The 18,749-nt window shown below is 35.2% G+C and overlaps 1 protein-coding gene across 1 annotated transcript; it reads right to left on the bottom strand.

The window, feature by feature from the left end:
* Window positions 1-373: 373 nt before the first annotated feature.
* LOC121257999 (putative leucine-rich repeat receptor-like serine/threonine-protein kinase At2g19230) lies at window positions 374-13,384 on the bottom strand. The gene is made up of 13 exons (XM_041159314.1): window positions 13,202-13,384; window positions 7,772-8,300; window positions 7,112-7,599; window positions 6,655-6,787; window positions 6,393-6,464; window positions 6,006-6,077; window positions 5,838-5,918; window positions 5,438-5,595; window positions 4,398-4,609; window positions 4,174-4,300; window positions 3,777-3,839; window positions 3,484-3,673; window positions 374-1,004 (listed from the first exon to the last, which is right to left on the bottom strand). The coding sequence occupies exons 1-13, from the start codon at window positions 13,356-13,358 to the stop codon at window positions 578-580; spliced, it is 2,709 nt and encodes a 902-aa protein (XP_041015248.1). The 5' UTR covers window positions 13,359-13,384; the 3' UTR covers window positions 374-577.
* Between the last annotated feature and the right edge of the window lie 5,365 nt (window positions 13,385-18,749).

The raw sequence follows: 18,749 nt of genomic DNA, 5'->3' as shown, positions 1-18,749 counted from the left end.
TTTCTCACTTTCCAAACGGTGTTTATTGGTTTTTTCTCAGGAATCAACTCCTAGAAATAAATTTATTTGTTTTCATGATAATATATAGAAAAAAAAAGCAACAATTATTTTTAAAGGATTGTAAAAGTTTCACATTTTCTTCATTCTACAACCGGCGTTACTTTCTTTTTCCCACTTTGGAAGCCTGAAATGCTGTAGAGATGGTGATTATTCATTCTATGTGACAATAATTTTAGCTATCATTAATTAACGGCAAGGCTTGTGAGCAGACATCCATTATTATATCTGTGAGCTCCCTATGTGAAATTTCTGTGTCTGTAACAGAAGTCTTTTCAAACAATGTTTTAGATACAAAAAATGGGTTAAAAAACTGTTAGCACATCCAGAATACAGACTAGTAATAATTGTACTTTATAAGTCCAATAGAACCTAGAAAGTTGTTGAAATGCATAATAGTATTCGCTCTCATACTCGATTGAAGAATAGATAGTCACATGAAACAAGGATATAATAAGGTCTTCAAACAGACTTTGTCATATTGCATACAAGGAACTTTTGAGCAAAGTTTGTTTAGTAACTATCTAGCGACAGGAGCAAATTCTGATTCTAGCTCCAAATGGAAAGTGTTGTGTGGCATGCTTGAAGTTATGCACTCAGTTGCCATCAATTGACTTCTCCCATGAGTCATTATCAGAGCCAAACATTCCTTTAATTCTACCAATACCTGACTCATGTCTGGCCTTTGGATTGCAACTGGTAGTGCGCACGACATGGCTATTTCCACAACTTTCCAGGCAGAAGTGGTGCTGAATTCTCCTTCTAGTCTTGGATCAACAATGTTTTGGATATCTGCCATTTCAATCAAAGGATAAACCCAGTCAAGTATGTGATCGTTTTGCATAGGTCCTCTTATTATTGCAGGGCGACCAGTTATAAGCTCAAACAAAATAATCCCAAAGCTATAGACGTCACTTTCCTTTCTGAAGTTCCCAGATGCTGCAAATCTGCAAGTAGGACACAGATGAGGATCATTTGAACAGCAATTATACAACTCGCACTAGTGAATAAAGTAAGGCATGTCCAGTTTCTAATAGGGTGTACTTGTAAAAACCACATATTTTAGCATTCTTTGCACATTGAATTAAGAGTGGGAAATAAGTTTTGGAGATTTTGGATGCATTGGGAACATGGGATTCCGTGTGGCGATCCTCAAGGGCAAAACATATTTGGTATGATTGGAGAGTGAGATGAGAAGAGAATTTTGTAAATAGTATTAAGATAGTCCGTGAATAGCAGTGAGATAGTTTGAGTTTAGTATTTTTTAAGTTTTGGGAAAGGAAAGAGAAAAAGTTGAATAAAAAATACTATAAAATTAAAATATTGTTAGAATATAGTTTTATAATATTATTTTTATTTGGAGATGTGAAAAAGTTGAATTGTTTTTATTTTTTATTTGAAAGTTTGGAAAATTTGTAATGATTAGTTTGAAAATGTTTGTACTTAAAATATACTTGGAAAGGAGATGAGATGAAAATTTTAGGATAGAACTATTTCCAAACAACCCTGTTAGAGCAGTAGCCATAGGCCAATGCCTAGTCAAATTTTGCCTAACATTTACTAAAGTGGTCTAAACTCCAATGCTTCACTTTTGAACTATAGTAAAGTCAAACTATTCTCCAAGTTTGGAGTTATACTGTTCATCTCCAAAACATTTTTTTTAATCTAAAAATATTCTCCAAATTCTATTGTTCAATTCCCTTTTTTTTTTCTTCTTTTAGTTGGAGTGTATTTGTTGGATAATTAGGTTGAGGAAAAATATAGTTGAGAAACAATAATTTTAAGTAAAAATTAAGTTATTAATTAATATATGGAGCGTATTTGCAAAATCTAAAAAAAAGAAAATTTAAAAAATTATTATTAAAATATATAATATTATATTATTATTTTGACTTTGGGATAAATAGTCCAATGCAGATTAATATCTCCGATAGCGATGATAGAAACCGTACATACAGTGAAACAAATGCTCCGCAAGAGTATCATTAGGCATGTACTCAGCAACCAGCAGCTTCTCATCTCCATCACAGCAATACCCAATCAAATTGGTTAGCCTCAGATGTCTCATCTGCCCTATTCCCCACGCCTCCTCCTCATTTGATGGTAGTGGGTTGCAAATAGAGCAAAGGAGAGAGGAAGGGCCTCGGGCTGTTGGGCTAGGCGTAGAGGAGAAGGGGCTCCGACGGAGGACTGGCGACGGCGTCGATGTGTGGGTGGTGCCGAACAGCGCCCCCAGCCACGGCGATATAGAGAAATCCGAGAGAGAGAGAGAGAGAGAGAGAGAGAGAGAGGTGAGGCCAGAAAGAGATTGGCGTGGGGGCTGGGAGAAGGAGGGGGTGGCCGTCGAGGTGAGGTCACGGAGGCGTGCGGGGGCCGTTGGTGACAGGCTGTGCGCGGCGGAGGCTTGAGGGAGAAGAGGGACTACAGAGAGAAAGGGGGAAGGGGGAGAGATGGCTGGAGGGAACGAAATGAGCGGAAAACCTAACAGAGGGTTTTTAATTTTAATCAGCTTTATGGGCGCTTTTTACTCGTCGCTAATAAGTTTAAATGGGCGCATGTGTTTTTACAGCGACAATGTTCGCCGCAAATAGTATATATTGCGGCGATTTGCTTTAATTGACAGAAGTTTAATGACGCTATAGTTAATCATACATAGTTGCGACGATAGAAATCGCCGCAAAAGGTACAAATGTCGCCGCAAAAGTAAATTGTAAATTTTCCCTCCATGATTTTCCCAACTTCATAACGAAAATTAAGCGACGACTTAAAAATCGCCGCAAATAACCTCTATTTGCTGCGTTTTTTTTTGCGACGATTTTAAAATCGCTAGAAAAGGCTTGATTTCTTGTATGAGCTTTGACTTTAGCCAAAACCTCAACTTTTCAAATTTTCGACTTAGCAATGGTCTAACCATTGCCAATGCTCTAAGGTAGTACAAAACTTTGGAGAAAAAGTTTAGGGGATGTTTGGTAATGTTTTTCATCTCATCCTATTTCATTTCATCTCAAATTTTTTTTCAAATATCATTCAAATATAAATATTTTCAAATTAATCATTACAACATTTTCAAACTAATCCTTACAATTTTTTCAAATGTTCGAACTAAATACAAGAAACAATTTAATTTTTTCAAATTTTAAAATAAACATAATATTAAAAAATTATATTCTAACGATATTTTAACTTTACAATATTTTTATTCAACTTTTTTTCTCTTATTTTTCAAAATGCTATAAAACATCATAACTCAAACTATTTTATTATTATTCACAAACTATTTCACAACTATTCACAAAATTTTCATCTTATCTCATTCTCTAAACATTCTATTAGAGTTATAGATTTCACAAGAACTTTGGACATGATAATGGATTACAGTATACTAAAAAAAGAGCTATGCAGAAGTCATTAGGTCTAAGCACTTACTCCGGATCGACGTATCCAAATGTGCCAGCTGGGCAGGTTGACACATGGGTATCATTTTCGTTGGCAAAGGCTCTAGAAAGCCCAAAATCAGCTATCTTGGCTTGCATTTGATCGTTTAGTAGGATGTTGGGCGGTTTTAAATCTCTGTGGATGATAGGTGGCTTGCAACCATTATGTAGATACTCCAACCCTGTAAATCCACAAGTAAACAATGTTGACTTATTCAAGGAAACGAAAAAAGAAACTCAAAGATGCTGAAGATGAATATTTATGTGGTTAATTTGTTTGCAAACCGTGTGCTGCGTCCACTGCAATACAAAGTCGCTTCTTCCATGTTAAGACATTTGGGTTTGTCACTGCAGCAAAAACATTCCAATTTTGTCTCATTCAGTTTGGTTGTCATAAAAAAATAGCCCAGGTTTTCACAATCATGCAAGAAATTTATAATTTCTGTCGGATTTTTGTGAAGGATGCAGATTCAATATCCTCGTTCTATAAACTTACGTGAAATGACTTGATAAGGATTCGAGATGATATGCACTGTGTCAGGTGGTTGCTCTAACTAGAAGCCAAACAGGTGCAGAGATGGGACTGTATCTAAGCTATGATGTACTTTTGATTTGATGAAGGTAACATATAGCTAGCGACTCATAGGATGAGAGGAGCCTTTGAAAACGAGATTGCAAGTACCTGATAAATGCTGCTGCAGATTCCCCTTAGCCATGTACTCATATATGAGCGCCTTTTTTTCGCCATCATCACAGTATCCAACAAGAGTAACCAAGTTTCCATGATGAAGTACCATTAAGAGCTGTGCCTGCGTTTCGAAATGGAGTTCCATTGTTTAGTTGGGTGAAATTGTAGGCGTTGTAACTTTCATGTAATTGCAAACTCTGTCTTCCATTCTATCTAACCTCTGCTCTAAATTCCTTGTACCCTTGGTTTGATGAAGGAGAGAGAAGCTTAACAGCAACTTGAATTTCATCTTTCAATTTGCCCAGGTACACGTTTCCAAATCCTCCTTTGCCAATGATGGTTCTGAAGTTATTAGTTATCTTAACAACCTCGGAGTAGCTGTACTGTCGATTCTTTGATTTGATGCTGGATTTGGATTTGGCAACCATGTCTACAGCAAGAAAGATTATCAAAATTGAAACATTCACATGTCTGCTAAAAATATTTTTGCGGCTTGCATTGTAATGTGCTTGGTTTATGTTTTAAATCTCTCATGCTTGTTACTATAATTAAAAATCCGGAGTCCACTTATCCTAAAGTGGACTTGCAGATTAACCCTCAGGCTTGTACAACCAATTCCCATAATCAGTGAGGTTATAGCCGTGCTGAGCTTAGATTTCTGCATTATAGTTTGATAGTGAGTAATCCTAGAAGAAGTCTAGGATTTCATGTTTGTCTATGTTAGGATGTCTTATCTCCCTTTTCAAGGTCAGCTTCAAGAGGGTACGAAGTGGTGTCCCACTTATTGAAGAGTTTGGCGCTACTTGATTTTACAAAATAACAGGGGATTTAGATGCCATGGTTGTACAGTATAGACAATAATGAGATTCTCAGCTATGTCGAACTCTAGGGTGAATGGATAATGAATGGTGGAGGATGAAAGTCTTTATTTTTAATATTATCTTAATCATTGAGCAATAAAGGGCATCAAGAAGCCAATCTGAAGAAGGATACATTTTGCTGACCTCTCAAAAGTAGCCGTAAACGTAAGTGTGTGAGAATTGAACCAAAACACTAGGTGAGTAGAATGAGTGCGTTCATCACTTACACCTACCATGATGTTCCACTAATGTAATTCATTTATCGATCATTTGCAGTTTCCTTCCGTAATCGTGTTCTTTTTTTTTTATTTTCCATTGACTGCTATATCTTTGTATGCGAGCTCACCTATATAAACTGTGCTAACAGCTACAGAAGCAGAAAATATAAAACGACCTACCTGATCCTCTTTTCCTTCTATACATAGCAAGAGCACTGACGATGAAGAGAAGGATCAAGACTGCTGTTATAGACGCTGCAAGAACTGGAATGAAAAACTCCTTTTTCTTCTTTCCCTTACATGGAGTGTACAGACAAAGATCCGGATTTGCATCAACCCTTGTATCAAGGTAAGATGACAGGGTCAGTTAGTTATTATATATTAGATGGTGCCGTCCGTCATGCAAAAAAAATTACAGTTCGAATTTTCCTTAGAGTGAAGAAATGAACATAGACTTTTTCTAGCATTTATTATGTACAATAAAAAAAAAAAAAAAAAAAAAAAAAAGAAGAACAAAACGAAATTAACATTAATAAGGAGAGAGAGAAAAAGAATATTGGAGGTAGGTAGCTAGTCTAACCTCAGGTCCAATTTTCCATTCCTAAACTGTTCCAGAAGAGCCTCAGGAACTGGACCTGTGAGCTTGTTTCCTCTTAAATCCCTGCAAAGATTGTTCTAAGTATATTATTTCAATTTCCTTCCCTGAAGGTCATGTTTGAAACACCCAGATTAGAGCTCCACAACTTACAGAGTTTTCAAATTAGGTAGTTGTTCCAAAACTTCAGGCAGTGGCCCAGTTAAGTCATTAAATGACAAATCCCTGGAAAGGAAAGAATAATTTTGTATAAGAATATTAGTGAGTTAAGCTAAACAATTGTTTTTTGTCCTTGAAAATCAATATTAAATAACAGGAGTTGCATATAAGTATATTTCCTTCCAAGTAAAAGTTCCTGGTATCAAATCTTAGAAAATACACTCTCCAATTATTAATATCTACAACAATCAGGGGTCCATCTGCCAATTGGCAATCCCAAGCTGGCAGACTGTGTTGCTCAACATGCTGGTGTCTGGCAAGCACTAGTGTTAAGAAACTGAATGCTAATTAAATATCTATCGCAGTTCAAATAAGACTCACAAGGACTGGATTAGTTCGAGCTTAAAGAATGAAGTTGCAATTTCCCCTGTCAAGTTGCTTGAGCTCAAGTTCCTGCTTACAATTATGAAACATGGAAAAGTTATTGCCAATGTTCAAAGATAAGTTGCAATCCAGGAAAAAAAAAAAATTACTCATGCAATTAGCAGGGAGTCACTATCTGTTTGAAGTTTCGGTCAAAATGATAGTTGAACAGCGTTTCAGCATTCATCGACAGAAGTTAATGTTTCGGAAGTGCACTCACAATGAGATGACCCTTGGAGGATTGTCATCACTGCAGTTTAAACCTTCCCATGAATAATCACTTGGGGCACACGGATCGCCTTGCCAGTTTTTAGTCACGCTGTACTGGGTCTTGATCTCCAGCATAGCAGTAACTTAAGTTTTTAATGGAAAAACAAGAATTAATAGAAAATGATTGAAACATAAAGTGGGAAAGACAGAGGAGGGAGAACTTGAGATGAAAAAAAACCACAATAGTGTGCAAATCCTGCATGTGATTCTCCCAGGGCTATAAGTTTCCCATGGGAGGAGTTGCAAACACTAAATTAAAGGTCATGATCTTAGAAGAGTTGCACCGCAGCCATCATGAAGGGACACCAAATGGATGCAGTGGTGGTGCATTTCGTGTACGCTGATACGCACAGCACATATATAATCCAGACAAGGAAAATAAAAAGTACTGAAGAAAGAAAGCGTACCATCTTCCGGGGCAGTCGGTTTATTTTGTAGCTCTACTAACAGATAAATCTCATAGGCATTGAGGATTGGAGGAATAGTAGTTCCTTGAGCAGCATTTATTGAGACGTAAAGTGTCCCACTACCGCTAATTGGCGGATCATCTTGGGCTATTGTGAGTGGTTTTAGATAATCAAGTTTAAAAGAGTCTGAGAGATTGCGCTCACCGTTCAAGTCAATTGTCAATTCCCTCTGCTGGCCAGGTTCAAGTTTCTCTATCTCAGCAAAGTGGAGGTAAACATAATATTTAGAAAGTGTGTCTAGCGCGGTCCAGGAAACTTTTAATGCAATGCTCGCGTTCTGTGTTTTGGAAGCCGTCTTTAACACTTGAGGTGGTAATTCATAAGCGTTATCAGTGCTGTTGGTGTATATGGTCGAGACGGAGGAAACTGGAATCCAACTTTCAGATTGTTCAGGCCACCAGAAGCGATCATATACATCGTCTCTATACCTGATTCGCAGAAATGTTTTTACACTGTAAATACTAAGAACAAAATGATACTTGAACAACTACATGACGTACGTACGTTTAAGTATTCATTACCTAATAACACCTAAAATCCTAACTTCTTTTTTTCTTTTTAGCATCACTCTATTTCTAGCTCATGAGGGTACTGATTCACCTGATTATTGGTCCAGTGCTACCAAAATCCCTTCGGTCATGCATTCCAAGTGCCCCGCCCGCAGTGCTCGGATATATGGAATTGTCCAAACGTCGTAGTTCCAATGCTGAAATGAAGGGTACACCTTGGCCAGTGTTCACTAGACACACATCGATGTAATCCGTTGAGAGTAGGTGAATAATATCATAATTATGTCCATCCGTGCCTTTTATTGTCGTCCATTTATTGATCCCAAGATATATTTCGAACTCTGGAGCTTGGTTTTTGCCATCGTAATTTCCATACAGGAATCTAGCCCTGATGAGGAACTTATTGTTTTTGCCTTGTTCCGGTCTCAGGCTATAACAATTCCTTTTTCCTTGAGGAAAACTTCTCAAGTTCTTTAGCGGCTGTACGTAGTTTGCAGATAAATTAGGGGATGCAGTTTCAGCTACTCCAGTATCTATAAATCCTTTGTCTGTCACGTACGAAATACCCGTTGCCTCTTCAATGTAATCTTCGTTGCTGCCACAATCAATGCTGATGAAACCTTGAAATTTTGACAATCAAATTAAGCGAGAATTATACAAAAGGAATTGTTATATATACGGCCTCAGATAAATTCAGCCAGATTGAAGTGGCTAATATAAATTTCAATGTGTTAGCGATGTATCCTTCATGACAACTTGTAAATAAAATCATTCAAAAAAAAAAAAAAAATATAAGGTTTCAAAGTAAATATCTCAGGGACGTCATCTAAAAATTTCCTTATTTTGATTTCATTTTTTAAATAAAAGGGATAAATAAGCTAGGTAGGTAGGAAAACGAAGCAAATAATACACGCGCATATATAGGGAACAATGACATTTTATGAATTTATTCTCAATGAATAGAAATGCGATTTCTCACGATACTTTGTTTTCACAATTCATCTCAATTCATTTCATTTTATCATATAATTATTACAATTTTATCAAATTTTTATACAAAATAAAATAAATAATTCAAATTTTTAAAATTTTTAAAATAAAAATAATATTAAAAAATATATTTTAATAATATTTTATTCAATTTTTTAACTTCAAATATCTCAGCTCAACTTATATTGTGAAAACAATCCAGACCAGATTAACAAAAATTTCAAGATCAGTATATGTACTACTCAAATACCTGCTGGAATTTCAGCAAGTTTTCTTGCACCATGACGAATATTAATGTTCCCTGCAGCAGCGTGTTCTGAGTTGCCAACAACAGCAGTCGCTATAACAAAAAAGAGGCAGGCTTTCAAAACCAAAAGCATTTTTGTAATTGCACCAATATCCATCTGTCTTTCTCACTAAATTAAATTTTAGTGCCCTGCCGAGGAAGACGTGGGTACTCCAGCCATAAATAATGGAACTAGTTTGGTATACGCCTGTCTCCTACGACTTGAATCGCCCCAATAATTTCTTGGTATCTTCTTTTCTACTTCTCTCTCTCTTTCTCTGCCTTTCACCAATGTGAAAGAAAAACTTCGACTTCGACTATCTTTAATTTTCCTTGTTATATCTCTTTCGGTTCTTTGACTGTTTGTCGTATGACGACTTGACTGATTATATAAATAAGTACTAACGTGTTGATGAATTCTTGTTGACGTGTTTATTGTAAGGGGTTGTTAGGAGTTGCTTTAAGGTTTTAAAAATTGTTTAAATAATTTTAAAAGAATAAAATTAGATTGTTTTAGATATTATATATTAAAATATTTTTTAATTTCAAATAAGTTAAAAAGTTATTTGACTTTAACGTGCTTTTTGGACAGTAACTACGTCCTGCTACGAACCAGCGTTGGCCGGCTTGGGACATAACCCCACAGGAAAGACTTGCATTAGTTATTGACTGAGACATTTTGTCGGTGGAAAGGAGTTGCAAAAGAAAAGGAAGAAAATATTGAGAAAAAAGTAACAGTATGCACATGGATTATAAGCATATTTAAATATTTTTTATGAGAGAATTATGAACTTGACAATTTTTTAACTTATAAGTCAAAAAATCTATTTATAAATGATCAAATAATAAATGCACATGGATTGAAATCAGTTTTTAAAAATCTGGAACCGGGTTCTAGGTTGCACCTAATTTTTTTTTTTTTTTAATCAAAACTTACATGTATCTTGATCATTAATAAAAAAACACATAGAGAAGAAGGTAAAAAATATATATATATATATATAAAATGAATGATTTATTGAACATAATATACATTTTCTTTTTGGATTTCTTTCTATTTAGTTGCTAGAAATATCAAAACATTTAAATTGAGGGAAAAAAAGGGTTCTGAGTTTAAAACTTGATACCTGAACTAGGTGTACCTAGGTTTTTCTATATGGGTACACAACCCGAGTTGTTCCGGGCCGAAACCCGCAATTGGAACTCAGATAAACCCAATTATCCGGATTCCAGATCGGACCGGAAAAAAAATAAGGCTAAGATGAACATGCCTAATTTCAGGTTATTATCAATATATATATTTATATATGTTGTACGATTTTCTTACCATTTTTATTTGATTGGTCCATATGATTTGTCTCAAAATTAAATTACTCTGTATTTTTTATCCTAACTTTAGTTCCTATGATTGTAAGATTGATTATGTTGATCTCTTTGTAAAAACTCCATTAATAAATTGTTAGAGACATCACATCACAGTATCCTAATCAATGTTTTGGATACCGTACCAGACGTCGTACCGGTCAAGACACTGGAACAAAATATTTTAATACCGGTACCGTTTCGGGATAGCGTTTCGGGATAACGTTTCGGGATAGTCGATATATAAATAAATTATATATATAAATATATATAAAAATTATATTCCAAAATAATAGTCTATATATAAATACATATATATATATATATATAAATTATAAATAATCTAGTATGAATTGAGGGTTAAAAAATAAGTTTGTAATTTGAAAAAATGAAAAAAAAAAAAACACAGGTTGAAATATCGGCCGGTATCGACCGGTACCGGCCGAAATATAGGCTGGTACAGGCCGAAATTGAGGCCGGTACGGCCGGTACGAAACAGATATAGTACATGTACCAGCCGGTACGAAAAATTTTGATCGCACCGACCAGTACGGTACGAAATTTAAAACACTGATCCTAATGCTCCCTTAATGTATAAAATTAAAAACAAAATAGGAAAAACAAAATCCAAAAATTAACAAAGGAAAAAAGTTTTCCCTACCTCCACAAAGATCAAAATCTCATATCTAATATCTCATCTCATTTCATATATCAAATCTCATCTCTCACCTCATTTCTCATAACTGATGATTCATCTCATGTCATGTCATATCATATCTCAAATCTCATCTCTCACCTCATCTCTCATCTTTCATCTCATGTTATATCTTATCTCATCCCATCTCTCATATCTCATATATCATATTTCATCTCATATCTAATATCTCATATCTCATCTTATCTCATCTTATCATCTCATCTAATATATCATCTCATATATCATCTCATATCTTATATTTCATCTCTTATCTCATATATAATATCTTATCCCATATCTCATTTATCTCATCTTATCATCTTATCTCATATTCTCATATCATATCTTATATTTCATTTCTCATCTCATATATCACATCTCATCTCATCTCATATGTCATCTTGTATGATATATCTCATATCTCATCTCATCTCATCTTATTATCTCATAGGCGTTGAAGATTGGAGGAATCGTAGTTCCTTGAGCCGCTTTTATCGAGAAGTGAAGCCTCCCGCCACCGCTATTTGGCGGATCATCTTGGACTATTGTGAGTGGATTTAGATAATCAAGTTTAAAAGAGTCTGAGAGATTGCGCTCACCGTTCAAGTCAATTGTCAATTCCCTCTGCTGACCAGGTTCAAGTTTCTCTATCTCAGCAAAGTGAAGGTAAACACAATATTTAGAAAGTGTGTCTAGCGCGGTCCAGGAAACTTTTAATGCAATGCTCGCGTTCTGTGTTTTGGAAGCTGTCTTTAACACTTGAGCTGGTAATTCATAAGCGTTATCAGTGCTGTTGGTGTATATGGTCGAGACGGAGGAAACTGGAATCAAACTTTCAGATTGTTCAGGCCACCAGTAGCGATCATATACATCGTCTCTATACCTGATTCGCATAAATGTTTTTACACTGTAAATACTAAGAACAAAAAGATACTTGAACAACTACATGACGTACGTACGTTTAAGTATTCATTATATAATAACACACCTAAAATCCTAACTTCTTTTTTCCTTTTAGCATCACTCTATTTCTAGCTCATGAGGGTACTGATTCACCCGATTACTGGTCCAGTGCTACCAAAATCCCTTCGGTCAACCAGATCAAGTGCCCCGCCCGCAGTGATCTGATATATGGAATTGTCCAAACGTCGTAGTTCCAATGCTGAAATGAAGGGTACACCTTGGTCAGTGTCCACAAGACACATCGATGTAATCCGTTGAGAATAGGTGAATAATCTCATAGTTGTTTCCAGCCGTGCTATTCACTGTCCTCCATTTATTGACCCCAAGATATAGGTCGAACTCCGGATCTTGGTTTTTGCCATCGTAATTTCCATATAGGAATCTAGCCCTGATGAGGAACTTATTGTTTTTGCCTTGATCCGGTCTCAGGCTATAACAATTCCTTTTTCCAACAGGAAAACTTCTCAAGTTCTTTAGCGGCTGTACGTATTTTGCAGATAAAGTAGGGGATGCAGTCTCAGTTACTCCAGTATCTATAAATCCTTTGTTGTCATGTACGAAATACCCGTTGTCTTGTCAATGTAATCTTCGTTGCTGCCACAATCAATGCTGATGAAACCTTGAAATTTTGGCAATGAAATTAAGCGAGAATTATACAAAAAGAATTGTTATATATACGGCCTCCTCAGATAAATTCAGCCAGATTAAAGTGGCTAATATAAATTTCAATGTGTTAGCGATGTATCCTTCATGTCAACTTGTAAATAAAATCATTCAAAAAAAATATTAGGTTTCAAAGTATAAATCCCAGGGATGTCATCTAAAAATTTCCTTATTTTGATTTCATTTTTTAAATAAAAGGCATAAATAAGCTAGGTAGGTAGGAAAATGAATTGCAACTAATACACGCGCATATATAGGGAGCAATGGCATTTTATCCTCAATGAATAGAAATGTGATTTCCACGATCATTTGTTTTTATAGTTAATTTCATCTGATCATTATATAATTTTTTTTAAAATTTTCACACAAAATAAAATAAATAATTAAACTTTTTCATATTTTAAAATAAAAATAATATTAAAAAAAATATATTATAATAATATTTTATTCAACATTTTAATTTTAATCTCAACTCATCTCATCTCATCTCATTTATCAAAACATACAATACCTCGTTAACAAAAATTTCAAGATCAGTATATGTACTACTCAAATACCTGCTGGAATTTCAGCAAGTTTTCTTCCACCATGACGAATATTAATGTTCCCTGCAGTAGCGTGTTCTGAGTTGCCGACTCCAAGAACAGCAGTCGCTATAACAAAAAACAGGCTCACTTTCAAAACCAAAAGCATTTCTGTAATTGCACCAATATCCATCTGTCTTTCTCACTAAATTAAATTTTAGTGCCCTGCCGAGGAAGACGTGGGTATTCCAGCAATAAATAATGGAACTAGTTTGGTACGCGTGTCTCCTACGACTAGACTCGCCCCAATAATTTCTTTGGATCTTCTTTTCTACTTTTCTCCCCAATGTGAAAGAAAAACTTCGACTTCTATGTTTTATCTCTTTCGGTTCTTGACTGATTCTCGAATGATGACTTGACTGATTACATAAACAAGTACTAACGTGTTGATGAATTCTTGTTGACGTGTCTATCCGAAGGGTTGTTAGGAGTTGCTTTAGAGGTTTTAAAAATTATTTAAATAGTTTTAAAAGGAGAAAATTAAATTTTTTTAGATGTTATATATTAAAATATATTTTAACCTCAAATAAATTATAAAGTTGATTTGACTTCAACGTATTTTTTTAGATAATACAAAACGTAATTCTAATTTTAAAAATACTGTCAATAAACAAAAATATTTATTAAAATTTTAGATAATCACAATTTTGCCTTGTGATCTTATCACATTTTCAACACTACAACTTTCAAATGATATTTTTTATTATTTTTATCTCAAAAAATATATTTTTATATTATTTTCAAATAAATGTAACATATTTAAAAATATTTTATACATATAAATACCAAACAATAAATAAATTTTTAATTATAGAGCTTATTACGTAAACTCTACTAAGTCTTGAGTTGTATTTAGTCTTAAATCTTCAAATATTGACTAACTACGTACTGCTACGGACCAGCGTTGGGCGGCTTGGGACATAACCCCACAGGAAAGACTTGCATTTTCGTTATTGACTGAGATATTTTGTCGGTGGAAAGGAGCTGCAAAAGAAAAGGAAGAAAATATTGAGAGATCAGAAGAATTTATTTTAAGACTCATTATAATGTCGTTTTTTTTTTTTGTGGTAATATTTCCCCCGCCAGTAACAGTATGTACATAGATTATAAGCATATTTGAATACTTTTTATGAGAGAATCTTGAAATTGACTTCTACAATTTTTTAATTTATAAGTCAAAAAATTTATTTATAAATGATCAAATAATAAATGCACATGGATTGAAACCGGTTTTTTAAAATCCGGAACCCGGGTTCCGGGTTGCATCTGGTTTTTTTTTTTTTTTTTAAATCAAAACCTACATGTATCTTGACCACTAATAAAAAAATCACATGGAGAAGAAAGTAAAAAATTCAAAAAATGGATGATTTATTGAACATAATATGTATTTTTCTTTTGAGTTTCTGTCCATTTAGTTGCTAGAAATGAACAAAAAAAAAAAATCAAAACATTCAAACCGGGGAAAAAAAAAGGTTCCGGGATTAAAACCTGGTACCTGGACCAGGTGTACCCAGATTTTTCTATACGAAATTTGTTCCGAGCCGAAACCCGTAACCGGAACTCGGATAAACCCGATTATCTGGGTTCCGGACCGGGCACGAAAAAAATGGGGCCCAGATGAACATGCATAATTTCAAGTTAATATCAATATATATTTATATATGTTGTACAATTTTCTTACCATTTTCATTTGATTAGTCCATATGATTTGTCTCAAAATGAAATTACTCTGTATTTTTTTAACCTAGCTTTAGTTCCCATGATTGTAAGATTGATTATGTTGATCTCTTTGTAAAAACTCCATTAATAAATTGTTAGATACATCACATCACAACATCCCTAATGCTCCATTAAAGTATAAAATTAAAAACAAAATACGAAAAAAAAATCCAAAAATTAACAGAGGAAAAAAGCTTTCCATACCTCCACAAAGATCAAAATGATCTATTTTGGAGTATGTAAAACCACAAGAAAACAATTTGAATATTCGTATGATCTAAAGAGAGTTCAGCTACTGAAATTCTATAAATAAAATCAAGTTTAAAGATTGTCAAAGTTTTGACTGATATTATTGTAACGTCCTGGTTCTAGATAGGTCAAAAAGTTCCCTCTTAACACTTAAAATCATATCTCATTGTACAAATATAAACTCAAATTCCTCAATTACTCATAGACCTCATTGCTTTAAACCATTTACTCCAAAATAAATAACTAAGAATACGACGAAGTCTTAAAATAAATACCAACTTCCCAAAGTACTAAGTCAACAGAGCAAAACGAAACTTTCAATAAAAATTCTCCAATAACAAGTACTCTCTTTGTATTTAATATATTATGCTCACAAAGCCCTACTCATGCTTCATATTCTTGAACCTCCGTTGAAGTATCCAAAATATTTATAAAATGTTGTAGAGATAGAGGGTGAGTTATCAACAATTCAGTAAGCAGAGGACATATACTAACGTGCAAACATGAGTATTTACAGAGTACTGTATGTACAACAAAATATTTTCCAGAGTTATCATGCAGAACAAAACATGTTTTCAAACGTAACAAAGCGATGGTTTTAAGTTACATAAAACCCAGAGTACTTTGGCATAACATAACCTGAGCATCATCATCACATTAAAACAGAGCATCTCACAGAGCAGAGACCATGTTTCACCTCTGTGGTAGGATTGTGTTAACCCCGATGGCAAAACCAGGCAGAGATAGAGGTGAAATATTTCTCTTATCACTCTTGGAGACCCGAGTGTGCACACAAGAAAGACCACAAAAAATTACTTTGTTTTTAAAGTGGGTGCACTCAGAGACAGAGAAGTTGGTACCAACCCAAACAAAGTAGGGCAAAGCAGAGACAGAGTTAGATACAAAATCAATACACCATGCCAAAAGTTTTCAGATGCCATATCAAAATAAAACAGAGTACAAAAACATAATCAGATCATTCTCACATACTGAAAACAAAAGTCAGAGCATCATTTTAAATCAATGCACAATTTTTCAGATTCTCAATATTGCTCTTTTTTAGATTTTAGAGACAACATGACAAAATTTAGCTCATGTCTGCACAATGCATGTTAGAAAATATTTTCTATTTTTTTCATACAGATTTCATGAGTAATGCAAATAAGCAACCGATGTTGGTTTTTCCCAAGTTCTCATTTCATCACAAAATATACAAAGTTTTCAGAAAGTCAACCTCAGTCTTAATAACTTGTATAAAGCCTAGCATAGGAACCCCGCTTATCTGGATTTTTAACTTTTCAGAAATTCTCCATAACAGTACTGAACGAAAATCAATCATCACCTATAAAAATAATCACGTAATTTCCATAAATATCTGAAATTAATACATTTTTCAATACTTGAATTTGAAATGTTAAGTAACCTATTTTTCTAAATATCTAAATTTTTCGAAAACCTAAAATATCGTCAACACTTGAATGCATCGATATTCACTCAATTTTTTTTGACAAAGACAAACTCTAAATTCTTTAGACCTTAATACCAACTGCAATTTAAAAACTAACTATTTTCTGCCGAACAAAGTTTGGATTAAAATAAAGTGAGCTGAAACTCGAATAAAATAACATACAAATTTTCTGTAATCATCTTGAAGTCCATCGTAAAATCATGTCCAATATGGAACAATCCTAATGACAAGGGCGTTTTGGAAAAAACTCATAAACATGCATGGGCTCTTGGGAAAAGCATGGAAACCGAAGGAATCTGAGATTATGAAAATTACCGGACCAAAACCGTGCGACAGAGGGATGTCCAAGCTCACTGAGAGAGGGGAGAGTCGCGACGGCCGACGAGGTGGGCAGAGATCGAAGGTGGTAGGCGTGGCGGCACGGAACTGAGAAAGAGATAAATTTGATGAGAGAGAGAGAGAGAGCCCGAGAGGTAGGGAGGAGGAAATTTACGTACGCTCCATGCATGCAACGTGAGGGCTGCGGAAGTGGTGCTGGACGTCCAAAAGGTGGCGTAAGGACGGTGGATTGGAGTGGCGTTATCCTCAGATGGTGGTTGCGATGGGGGTTGACGTGGTGTCGAGATAAGTAGGTGCTATCCACTTCGTGTTGTACGTCGATCTGTGGAGGAGAGGACCATGACGACCGAGTGGTAGAGACTGAAGTCCGAACGTCGAGTCTTGCTTTTCGGCATCTTCTGTTTGCCAATGAAGGTGCATGAGGGTGGTGGACGATCGTGCAGGAAGTATCGGGGATAAGAGCACTTTACTTGCTCTGTTTTCTTGCTTAAAAACAGAGGCTTCGCTTTAGTTGGGTCACGGTGTCGCCGTGTGGACTGGTGGTGCAGGGCAGAGCAGCAGTGGTTGACTCGAGTTGGGCTATCACGGGGCAGGGTTGGTTACGGCGGCGGGGCTGGGGTCAACGTCGTGCTGGGTGGTTGAGTGGTTCATAGTGGCTGAGCGTCTCTCTTTCGATGGTTGCTCAAGGTTGGCAAGTGCTGGATAGTGTTTGAGCATGGTGGTTCGGGTGGTGCAAGTTGATTATCACAACGGCTTATTCTCGATTATGCATGGTGGTATGCAAAAAGACTGTAGCATGCTTGGGCGGCGTTGCTCTAATTCTGGTCTGCTGGTTCGGCAACCGTGGCCACATCGTGTTGCTGCCACTGGATCGTGCATGGTGTTTCTCGTGTGATGCAAGTGATTTTCTCCCGGTTTGGTTTTCTAGCCGGCAGTGAGGGGTGGCACTCGGAGAGATACACAGAGAAGAAAAGAGAGGGAGAGGAAGAACAGTTGTTGAAAGAAAATAGGACGTGGGTAATTTGGAAGGAAAACTGTTGAGTAAACCGTCTGGTGGGGGAGAGAAGAGAGGGAGAAAAATTAAATAATAAAAAAATATTAATGAAGAAGATAAAATAATAATAATTATAATAATAATAATAAAAATAAAATAAATCAAATAAGAGTACACACACTACTCATAAATGGAGCGGTTTTCCTTAGCAACAGAGCCTTTCTCTATGGGCCTGGGTTAAGATTGGGCCCGGGTGTTACAATTGTAGTGGGGGCAAATAAAACAAAATAACATAAATAATTCAATTTTTTTAAATCTCAAAACAAAAATAATATAAATATATTATAATAATATTTTATTCAATTTTCAACTTTTATCTCAACTCATCTCATTTGCAAAAACAAACGAGGATATCTCATGTCTCATCTCTTATCTCATATCTCATCTCATATCTAATATCTCATCTCATATCATATCTCAAATCTCATCTCTCACCTCATATCTCATATCTCATCTTTCATCTCATGTCATCTTTCATCTCATATTATATATTATTCCATCTCATCTCATATCTCATAACTTATCTCATATCTCATCTCATATATAATATCTCATCTAATATCTAATATCTAATATCTCATCTCATCATCTCTCATCTCATCTCACATCTCATTATCTCATTCCATCTCATCTCTCATCTCATATCTCATATATCATCTCATCTCTCATCTCTCATCTCTCATCTCTCATCTAAT

This window comes from Juglans microcarpa x Juglans regia, chromosome 1D (assembly GCF_004785595.1).
Source record: "Juglans microcarpa x Juglans regia isolate MS1-56 chromosome 1D, Jm3101_v1.0, whole genome shotgun sequence".
Taxonomy (NCBI): domain Eukaryota; kingdom Viridiplantae; phylum Streptophyta; class Magnoliopsida; order Fagales; family Juglandaceae; genus Juglans; species Juglans microcarpa x Juglans regia.
The sequence above is the reverse complement of the archived record's forward strand: the minus strand, read 5'-3'. Positions and strand labels throughout refer to the sequence as shown.

What these genes read in the sequence shown, in the direction of transcription:
- LOC121257999 (XM_041159314.1), bottom strand. Translation starts at nt 13,358, where the DNA reads ATGGATATTGGTGCAATTACAGAAATGCTTTTGGTTTTGAAAGTGAGC. An exon ending in AAAACTTGCTGAAATTCCAG is followed by an intron (nt 8,301 to 13,201) that starts CAGGTATTTGAG and finishes CAAAATTTCAAG; the next exon opens with GTTTCATCAGCATTGATTGT. An exon ending in ACCGACTGCCCCGGAAGATG is followed by an intron (nt 6,788 to 7,111) that starts GTACGCTTTCTT and finishes TAAAAACTTAAG; the next exon opens with TTACTGCTATGCTGGAGATC.